At 37.1% G+C, this 11,679-nt stretch overlaps 1 protein-coding gene across 1 annotated transcript in view; it reads right to left on the bottom strand.

Annotated features, from left to right (window-relative positions):
- Positions 1-3,261: 3,261 nt before the first annotated feature.
- NUFIP2 (nuclear FMR1 interacting protein 2) overlaps positions 3,262-11,679 on the bottom strand; it is a 35,906-nt gene continuing 27,488 nt past the window's right edge. The window contains 2 exon segments of the mRNA NM_001261811.1: positions 3,262-8,299; positions 11,622-11,654. Of these exon segments, the coding sequence (NP_001248740.1) occupies positions 8,247-8,299; positions 11,622-11,654 (86 nt within the window). The 3' untranslated portion in view covers positions 3,262-8,246.

The following is an 11,679-nucleotide window of genomic DNA, read 5'->3' on the forward strand; positions in this document are numbered from 1 at the left end:
ACTTTGCTTTTCCAATAGGTTCTAAGACTGAACATAAGTGAACTACTGACAGATGCGGAAGAGGAACCATAGCCATCTAAGATGATGCTTGCTACACTCCTGCATTTCTGCCTTTTAAGGCCATGCAATTAATTATGGGTCACCTTTCGAGTCTTAACTGGATGACTTCGTTTTTAACTGCCACTATCAATGAAGATACATATAGAAGGGTTTTGCTGTGTCCTCAAAGGCAACATACTTGATGAAGAAGTAACCCTCTTCTGTACATTGAAAAAGCTATAAAATGGAAATATTTATTTTATATGTAGGAACACGGGGAAAATACCATCAGTAATATCTTCTACTTAAACATATTAGCCTCTCCTACAAAAGTCCTGAAGCAATTAAAAAAAAAGCTTTAAAAAAGATGATTTGACAAAACCTGGGCAGTACATCTATACATTATAAGTACACATACACACAAAGTAAAGCTATTTAGTACATGCACATTGCAGCACTTGAACCAAATGTACCCAATTTCTAAACTTGTTCTAATTAGCTTGGGCAATTTTTTAAAAGATACATGTTATCTTTAAAACCACCTGTGCTTTGATCTTACAAACAACTGAATAATTCTAATCTCAAGCCAGTCAATTCAGTAAACCAAATTTATGCAACAGCAATAAAAGTAAAAGGCTATCCTACCTTTAAACCAGCTTTAAGACATAAAATTGTCACCAAGTTCCATGTGACAAAAAAGGGTCTTTCAGTTTGAATTACTTTCCATTTCTATTTGATCAAATAAACCAAAATATTACTAAGGAAGAGCATCCAATGATTTGTAAAGCTGATAAAACTGCCCTGTTTCAAGAAAAGCCCTTTAATAGATACAAGTCAAGCTCTCGTTTAAATTGAACTTTATTAAAATAGGTGCCAGTTTTCCTCTCTCCTAGTTCCACTGATGAGCTAGCCCAGACCTATATAACTTTGAGCCAAGTTTCCAAAGATGGTAAAGCTAAGAACAGCAAAGTAATAAGGACAAATCGGTCACTTTTGGTAATGACACACAAATTAAACTTTCAAAACATGTGCATAGCTTTATTCATCTACTTAGATCTAACCTTTTCACGGAGCTTCGGCAAAATTCGAGTGTGCAAAATGCATTTCTAAAACGTAATGCAAGCAAAGCTTTCACATTTACACTGGCAGGAAATACAGAGAGAAACTAACAAGTCACATTAGGGAGAATTCAGATCTTTTTTTTTTTTTTTTAATGACAAGAATTGCACAGTTTATTATTTTGAGACAATTGTTGCAGACATAAATATTTTAAATTTTCTAAGCAAGGTGCTTTTAACAAAATTTTTAAAGTTGGAAAGAGCTGGTAACTTGGATCATAGCTCACGCAGAATTCCAAATTAAAGTGGACTCCATTATCTCCCTACATTTTGCAAACAATGCTTTGTATAACACTTCTTTAAAACACTAAAAGAGACAGCAAGCTGAAACTTTTTTCAAAGCACACAAGAAATGTTTACTTGAAGAAGGTGCTGAGGGGAGAAGAAAAGAGTGAAGAATCCTTTAATTATTTCCCACTACAGGACAGCCACTAATAGATTAAGAACAAAAAAGATACAACAAAAAAAGTAAATCACTTCCCCAGCTTATAAAATAGTTCCAGTTTGACAAGATCTATAACTTTAAACAGAGAGCACCAGTTGGGCAATAGAATGAGCATTTCATACTGCATAAAAATTAGTGAGGTGGTAAGAACCATCAACTATCTCAGGCATTACTACATGGCCTTTCCAATTCTTTTTTTTAATATACACGCAAGGCACATTGATATAAAAATAGATCTCTGGCCAACAAATATATTAAATAAGCAAATTAAAATTTTGGCTTTGCGATATTGGCAACATCAAAATATAACCAGATAGCTTTGGCCCACACATCTTTCTCATATTCCTCCACCTCATTTGGTGTTTCCCACCCATTATTTTGGGTTCAATCACCACCTTCAAGTTTGGGTATGTGCTTGAGAAATGACTTTTCTTCTTGTCAAGTAGCATTCTTACTAAAGTTTTCCTTTGCTAAGTAAAAAGACAAGAGAAACAGAATAGTTGGAGTTTTGATTGATTTGATTTAAACTAAATCTGATTGGTTCAGGGCAGCATTATTTCTTCTCTATATACAAACAAAATTAAGTCCCCACCTTACATAGACAAATGTTTTCTAAAAGATCAGCAACATGTCAATGACACCACATCCTTTAAGCCATTCTTCCCAATTCCTCTTTCTGAGGCAGAGAGAGGGAGTAATAGAAACAAAGCTAAGATTTAAACTATTTTCAGTAGTAGAAGACATTTAAGGCCAAAAAGTGTACTACTATTAACAGAATTCTTATATTCCTAAGTTATTGTCCTTCATAGGCCAATATCAGCTGAGAATTAGTTACTTGTACTGATTCCCTCCCAAAGAGAATTTTATAATTCACTCACTCTTGTTAGTGGCTGTGCTACAGTAAAGGTATCAAAGCAACCTATAGTATATGTATGGTATATAGTAATGTAAAAAGTGCATCACATTCTTGATTTTCAGTTTCTCATAGCAGCAGCAGGATTAATCTAAGACAGAAAACAGTTGTATTTTCATTCTTAAAATGCAACAGTATCTAATGAAATGTATTCAAGATCATGAAAGGATCCTCCTCTATGAAGGATAAATGAAAACAGACTAATAATAATAGACAAACAGGGTAAACTAAAGGCATTCATTCATATTTACATATTAAAACCACTTTTGTTAACACCAAATCTATACATCTAGCAAAAGAAATAAGCATTTTAAGAATAATGGAGACATTACTAAAGCAGTATCCATTTTCAGAGCCTTTGATTAGCACCTGAGGAAAAAAGGGTATATGGAAAGCTATATAATTTGCCCTCAAGTTAGTTTGTTGGTCTGGAGAGTATAACTTTGATATGCACTGAAAGTAAAACTAAATTGGAAAATAAATGTTTGTAGCTAGTTTAGTAAGGCTGTAGAAAAGGGATACTTGGCCGGGCACGGTGGCTCACACCTGTAATCCCAGCACGTTGGGAGGCCGAGGTGGGCAGATTGCCTGAGGTCAGGAGTTCAAGACCAGTCTAGCCAACATGGTGAAACCCCATCTCTACTAAGAATACAAATTAGCCTGGTATGGTGGTGTGCGCCTGTAATCCCAGCTACTCGGGAGGCTGAGGCAGGGGAATTGCTTGAACCAAGGGGATGGAGGTTGCAGTGAGCCAAGATTGCACCACTGTACTCCAGTCTGGGCAACAGAGAGTCCGTCTCAAAAAAAAAAGGGGGGGGGGGATACTGCAGTATTATAAAATGGCTTTAGAACTCTGGACATAACAAAATTGTATGGATAAATAGGGAAGTCTGAATCAGCATCCCAGGATGGCTGTTCCATAGTTTCTAGCCCATAACTGATGTACCATTCCCAGTAATGCAAAAGCAATATTCCAATCATGCTGCACTGGGTGTTTTCATCATGCAGACAACTGAAAATTCTATTCGGACTATTGCTGGCATCCTTTAACTACTTTAAGACCTTTCTTGAGCAGCAAAACGGTGTGAAATTTAAAACTCAGTAAAGCAATGCTTTTGAGTAGAGCCAATGATTCATCACTCTCCCAGGTGGTCCCGGTTCTCACAAAGGTGATATATATTTTAAAAGAAACATTTTAAAATACCAAAACAGAAGCCCACCTTTTTCACCATGAAAGAATCTTGGTGCTCTGTTGATTAATTACATTAGTAAAAATAACATCGATATTAAGAACTAATGTTAAGCTATGTGCCTCTGGCAAACTTAGAGCAGCTATTTATGCTTCTAATCTTTTCCTCTGCCTCTCCCTTTTAAACAAATTATCAAAATTTTCTGGGGGTGAAGGGGAGGAGAGCAAATCCTACGTTTTCCTTTCAAATCCAACAGTTAAGTCATGGGTAGGGTTATTAAGATACTGCCCTATCAGACTCTACCTTGACTGGTGTGGCATCAACCAATCTGACCCTAAGGACCATTGTATTTGTCCTATAGCATAACTGTTCTGCACAGTTAACATATTTATACAAGAGGGATCAGCTGTTATTTGAGGATATGGCCCAGTGGCATAACTATACTCGTAATACCTGGAAATTGGACTTTTAACCTATTTCTCTGAAGAGACCCTCGCAGGAATGACTCCCTCCTTATTTACAGTGGAATTTAAATTGAGTAAAGCCCCTTTCCAATAGCCATTTGATACCTGACAATTTCACACTAAATGGCTTTATTTTAAAAAGTTTACAGCAATTACAAAAGATAAATCATTAGATGCCTCTGATGTGGGGAAGCAACAAGTCTAACAACCAAGTATGAAATTACCCTTATGTAATGTTTTTTGAAAATTTGTATTGTGGACAACTCCCATAGTTGAGGTTTTCCCTAAAACTGTTATTTGTAAAACAATGCAGCACTTTTCCTTTATGAAGTTTCTGCAGATTGAGTAATGACTAGGTAAGCAGATGACTAAGGAGGACAGCAAAATTCTAAAATGGAGAAACTCTCTGGCCATTTATTTCAAAGAAAAAAAAATCTGTTATTAAATTCCTAGTTATTGGAATTTAATCCCCTCCTAGAAAGTAGAGGAGAAAGGGCTGGCTACCATAGATGCTGTAAATACACTTTATGTGAAGGTTCATTACTAAGGAGGTTAGAAGAAAGGCTATGTAATTAACTTCAGTTCAGCAAAGTGAGGGTGAATAAAGAGAAAGATAATACACCCTGTGTGTTTTGCGGGAAAAAGGGATTATTGAGGACACCTACAAGAGTGGTATGTGACACAGAAGCCTACAATAATCAAAACAGATTTAAAAAGAAATCTTCACCCATAATTAGTATCTTCATAGCTATTAAAAAAATAGGTCATAATTTCATTCTTAGTGCCATTTTTCAATACTACCCTTTTAAGGATTTAAACCACCTGACTTTTTTCTGTGTAATGAAAACAAATGGCACAAAATAAATACAAGTTCATTCTCTGAATACTAATGTCTTATACACATTCATTTACTAATTTTTAATATCTCCATCTTTTCCTCACACACACTCAACACACACATACACATACATACACACACACCCCTTTTTCAGTCTTTATAATGGAGGGATGTTAAAAATCCCCTCTAGACTGTATTTGGTTTATGCTACAGTACTAATACTCTGAGTTGGAGGAAAATTCTTTACACCAAACAATAACACGTTATTTAAATGTGCTAAATTAATCACAGCTGAAGTCTGTTTAGAAGCTTACACAAAATAATCAGAAAACAGATCAACTCTTAAGATTTTTTTTTTTAATAAGTGCTCTGTAAGGAATTGTGTGAGGACCTAAGGAGAAAGATTGCAACAAATAGAGTTAAGTGTTACCAAACAGCACAAAGAGATTTGTCCCAAAGTCCTGCTTGTACCTAGGCAATTAAGTCTATTAACCTAATGCCCCCAAAATACTGACAGTTAATATGATGGGGCACTAGGGTTCTCAGAAAGTTAACAGACATTCCTAACTACATACCTCTAACCATATAATCAAGGAACTTTCAGTGGAGAAATCAAAGTGAAATGTTGCATTGTTTCATTTAAAAGTGAGACTCTCCAAAACCTTTGGACAGACAGAGAAGTGATACATTCTTTTTGGCTTCTCCAAACACTGAGGCCTGAGGGATATGGAAAGAAATTAGAAAAGCAACAGCTTTCTAAAAATGTTCAATCAAGTGTTGCTTCTAAGTTAAAAAGCCCAATTCATGTGGGGGCTGGGTTTGTCTTTTTTTTTTCATTTTCAAATATATATTCATTCAATCTCTGTATGTCACAAACCCAGAAAGTTTCTTGTGAGTTGTGAGACAGAAGAACTTTAAAATTCCAGGCAAGCAAAATGGACATTTAAAAAGGGGGAGTGGTGAGGGGAATCTGGCCCTAAGGCGACAAGTGGTTACACAAGGCAATTGAACACACAGCAGAACTTTAAAACCTGTAAAACAAACTGGAGCCTTTTTTCCCTTTAATCAACCTTATATGTTTTTTTTAAACTTTTTGAAAATTTTTATTAAAAAAACACAAAAACACAGACTTTTTTCACTTCAGTTATGTGGTATGTTGCATTTTCCAGTTTGTTCAATGCTTTAAAGCTCAAGGATGCCTCTGCTTTCAATTGTACATGGGCCTGAAGCATCCTAGCTTTTGGCAAGCAGGCAGGAGACTCAACAAAAATCAAAATAGGAACAAGGCAGACTAAATGCAGGGCACATCTGTAAACATATTATACATTTGAAAATTACAATATCAGTAAAAGTGATACAGTTTACAGGTGAAATGAAACTATCTGGAACTGGCCTACCACAAGTTTCTGAACCTGGACTGATACAATAAGTTATTTTATATATATATATATATTATGTATAAAAAAAAGTTTTGTTTACATCAAGTGGAATTGGCAATCCATGCTTATACTTTTAAAATCTAAGCAGGGCAGAAATCCAGACTAAAAAGATAGTTACTCTACTCTATGTTGAGTCCAACAGCTTCTTTCATGAACTACTTGTTTTAAAAGCCTCAAATAATCAACAAAACAAGAAAACCCATCCATACTACAGTCACTCAAAACTGGACATTTCTAGGGGTAGAGCAAAAGTAGTTACTTTCTCCCCAAATACCCCAGGGGATCCAGTCTACTTTTATCAGAAGACTACAACTCTTTATATAAATGCCCTGATATTTTAACCTGTATTTGACATACATGGATATACTAATTTCTGTGTGTGTGATGTGATGCTGTGTCAGGCCAGACAACTTGTTATTATGCTACTAACATCACCCAATCTCAATTGGACCCTTAATTTCTGCACACACACACAAAAATTTATTTTAGCATGCTATACACAAGCTGCAGTGCAACAGGATGGCAATGTAATAAGACAGGGCTAATGCTCTTCTCTGCCCCAAAGAAAATTTCCAGAATTTCACATTATTTTCCTTAAAAACCCATCTTGCTCTAGTAATAAAATATATTTATTAAGATATAATTAGAAGCTAATAAGCTCAGAAGTATAGTTTGCATGAAAACATACCTTCTACAGTCAGGGTTTATTACCTTCTCACTGGCTAAAAACATGAAAAGTTTTAGTTTTCATGGACTTTTTACTTCCCCTTTTAGATTTTTTTGAGAAATTAAAAGAGAATTTACAGAAAGGTCTAAGTTTGTCTTAAATGTTTGATGAAAAATAAGGAAAACAGCACATTTAGTGTTAGTGACAGAGAGCAAGTCTGGAGCACCTACAGTTGAAAAGCAGAATATATTTTTGCTCCCAGTTATACAATTACATTAAAATATGGGCACAGGAATATTTTTCCAGATTGTATATCTAAGCCAAATGCTTGTTCTGCAACTTTTCTTTAAATGACACGCATAGATTCTTCAGTTGTTAAAGTCCAATATGTAACCAAAGCCAAGTTAACTATGTACCATCAACTATTCCAGAATTGTAGAACTTCAATGCCCTCCCCTATCCCCCCACCCCACAAAAAATAAATGGAAAGAAATAAAGTATTCCCCCAACACCCCACAGAGGCCGCTTAACTCCTGGCAAGACATGCAAATCATATTCGCTAAAAAAATACACCCTGCTAACTTCAAGGCATTTATCCAGCATTCTCGCAGGGCTTAATTAAAGTAAAACCAAAAAGATCAAGGGAGGAGTGGGGGAAAATGTTGAATCATTCTGGGTTCCCCGTGATTAGTGTATCACTTCAGTCACAGAACAAGATACAGAGATCTTTTAAGTGGATTTGCCTTTCCAGTGGGTCATTTGTTGCCCAAGTTGATGACAGCAGGAACTTTAGAACCACACTTGTTAAGTCTGTATTCATTAATCACTTGCATTCACACTTAAAAACAAAAACTAACAGAAGAAAAAAAACCTATTCAGTACCGGAGATTAAATAACCATGTGTAGTCTCTTGAAATAAATTTGATTCCTTAAGAAGTCTAATTACTTTCAGTTGCCTTTTTTAAATAACTATATATATATATATGTATATATATATATTTGTATATATTATCCTGTGATTCTACTTATGGTTCCTCTGCTGCGTTGAAGATCTAGGAGCATAAAAGCCTTGTGTCCCCCATGAACGATGGCTCTAATGCTGCAGAAAGGTTACGAATAGGCAGTCTGGTCCTTCATTGATCTGGACTATCCATGGCTTCATTGTAAGTGATTATCCTTTTGGGATCTAGAAAGGTTAAAAAATAAAAATAAAAATAAGTTCTAGAACATCAAAATACCCATGTTCCAATAACAAATCCCAAATAACCATCATTTAAATCGCCCCATTTTTTTATGAAAACAAAACTTCAAGCCCATTTCCTCTTTGTACTAACACACATATGATCCAGTTTCTCAACCTGGAAGTAGCTGTTTGGAATTCCAATGAATTCCAAGTACAGGGTCCTCTAGACAGTGAGGGCCTCAACTCCTACAGATCAGAGATGGTTGAGTTCACTTAATAAGAGTTTTATGTACTTCTACTGATTACAAAAGCAGTGTATTTGAAAACAGCAGCCAAAGAAAAAAGCTTGTCACCAATAATCCAATATTAAAAGAAACACTTGGATTTTTCTTTTGTTGTTCTCAGCAAATGAAGTCAAAATTTATTTATTTATTTATTTATTTATTTTTGAGATGGAGTCTGGCTCTGTCGCCCAGGCTGGAGTGCAGTGGCACGATCTCGGCTCACTGCAAGCTCCGCCCCCCAGGTTCACGCCATTCTCCTGCCTCAGCCTCCGGAGTAGCTAGGACTACAAGTGCCCGCCACTTTGCCCGGCTAGTTTTTTTTTTTTTTGTACTTTTTAGTAGAGACGGGGTTTCACCGTGTTTGCCAGGATGGTCTCGATCTCCTGACCTCGTGATCCGCCCGTCTTGGCCTCCCAAAGTGCTGGGATTACAGGCTTGAGCCACCGCACCCGGCCCGTCAAAATTTATTTTAACCAGTGTGGGAACTATCTAAGTAAAACCTGGCACCAAAAACTTGACATTAAATTAATTAGCAAAACTACTAATTCAGTCCTAATCAAGGCTTACTCAATTTCCCACAGTAACACCAGCCTTTATTCTCAGCAGTAACAGAAGCCTATGGATCTTTCAGATTCAAAATATAAAACTGTTAGAATGTGTCTGGACAAAGACTCCAGGGTTATTCTAAATTCTTACTATTTAGCTGCATGCTCCCCTCTTCTGGAGGGGCACTGTTTTTATTATATATATACTATTTTATATATATATATACACACACACACACACACGTAATTTCTACCTATCCTAAGAACTTTTTCAAGTATACATGCTTTAAAAAAAAAAAAAAAAAAAGGCAAGTCAATACAACTGGTTACCCAATAGAAAATTTTAAAGGCCTGAAAATAATATTGGAAAAACTCAAGTCCACTTCAGCCTAACAATCAATCTAGCTTAGTCCAGAGATAATATAATAATATCCTTTCTGGGACTCCTAGGGCCACCCACTGGAAACCCTCCATGAAGAACATGCTCATTCCAAAGAGTTAATGGCCATTTTACAGTAAAGACAGGTAGGTCTACTTTTTCGGGTATATTTTCTTTTCCTTTTTTTTTTGGCGAAGTTTCGTTCCTGTTGCCCAGGCTGGAGAGCAATGGTGTGATCTCAGCTCACTGCAACCTCCATCTCTCATGTTCAAGCGATTCTCCTGGTTCCGCCTCTCTAGTAGCTGGGATTTACAGGCATGTGCCACCACGCCTGGCTAATTTTGTTTTAGTAGAAATGGGGTTTCACCATGCTGGCCAGACTGGTCTTGAACTCCTGAACCTCAGGTGATCCACCTGCCTCCGCCTCCCAAAGTGCTGGGATTACAAGTGTGAGCCACCGTGCCCAGCCTGCAGGGTGTATTTTCCAGTCTGTTTTTTTCATTTGTTTGGTAAGATACACAGAAAGTAACTCCAGAAGAAAGAGCAAAGTTGGGAAATCAGGGGAACCTACATTCTAGTCCTGCCACTTTCTAGTTTATAGGAACCTCACTGGAACTCATTTTCCTAATACGTAAAATAAGAGAATTTCTTACACATTTCAAGTTCTGAAATTCTAGGAATTTCACATCCATCTGAAACTCACTTGTATTAATGAGCAAAGTAAATGAGGAATAGGATACAATTCAGTTCCATGGTTCAAAAACCCAAATCTATTGTCAGTGACTACTACAAAACTCTCACTTTATTTCATGTATTCCACAATAATCATATTTTAATATATTCAGGAAGAAGGTACACAATAATCAGGATAATCTATTTTAATTTTTAACCATCTTTTCAGAGAATATCCAGCCCAGATAAGGCTCCTATAACAGCTAATATTTTTCTGAACTATGAATTTCAGTTCTTAGGCTATTTGTTGTCTACCACACAAATACAGAGAAAGACCAGCCAAAGTGGAAATACTTATTCATGTTGGTTTCCCACATTAAAAACATTTATGGCTTGTCTTACTTTCATAACCAGGAGGGGAAAAAAAATCATTCGTATCTTTACCTAGTAGGTAAAGAATACCTTCCTGTTTTTTTCACTTACAGTATTGCCCCATCCTCACCAGTCGTGGTATGGTAGTATCGTTTTGTCGCTTTTTCTTTTTTCATATTCACTCTTAATACTATCACTTTTTTTTTTTCTTTAAGATGGAGTTTCACTCTTGTTGTCCAGGCTGGAGTGCAATGGTACAATCTCAGCTCACCGCAACCTCCGCCTCCTGGGTTCAAGTGATTCTCCTGCCTCAGCCTCCCGAGTAGCTGTGATTATAGGCACCTGCCACCATGCCCAGCTAATTTTTGTATTTTTAGTAAAGATGGGGTTTAACCATGTTGGCCAGGCTGGTCTTGAACTCCTGACCTCGGGTGATCCACCCGCCTCAGCCTCCCAAAGTGTTGGGATCACAGTTGTGAGCCACCGCGCCTGGCCCTACATTTTTTTTTTTTTGAGACAGAGTCTTGCTCTGTTGCCCAGGCTGGAGTGCAGTGGCATGATCTCGGCTCACTGCAAGCTCTGCCTCCCAGGTTCATGCCATTCTCCTACTCAGGAGGTGGGACTATAGGCACCCGCCATCAAGCCTGGCGAATTTTTTTTTGTATTTTTAGTAGAGGCGGGGTTTCACCATGTTAGCCAGGATGGTCTCGATCTCCTGACCTTGTGATCCGCCCGCCTTGGCCTCCCAAAGTGCTGGGTTGCACTCCAGCCTGGGCGACAGAGCGAGACTCCGTCTCAAAAAAAAAAAAGAGAGAGATGGGGTCTGGCTATGCTGCCCAGGCTGGTCTTGAACCCCTGGACTTCAGCAATCCTCCCACCTTGGCCTCCCAAAGTGTTGGGATTACAGGCATGAGCCACCCAGTCCAGTTGCTAGTGCCTTTTGATTATAGTTATTAAATAACTCAAAATACAAAGTCTATTTGGTAAATTACCACCCATCTGTTAATCCCACCCAAAAATAATGTCCAGTGATTACTTATTAGTGACATTTTAAGTAATCTAATCATTCTTACCTTGCTTCTGCAAATTCCAAATAGATTCCATTTCTGCAAAGAAAAAAAGAGAAATACA

The sequence above is a fragment of the Macaca mulatta genome, chromosome 16, assembly GCF_049350105.2.
Source record: "Macaca mulatta isolate MMU2019108-1 chromosome 16, T2T-MMU8v2.0, whole genome shotgun sequence".
NCBI lineage: Eukaryota > Metazoa > Chordata > Mammalia > Primates > Cercopithecidae > Macaca > Macaca mulatta.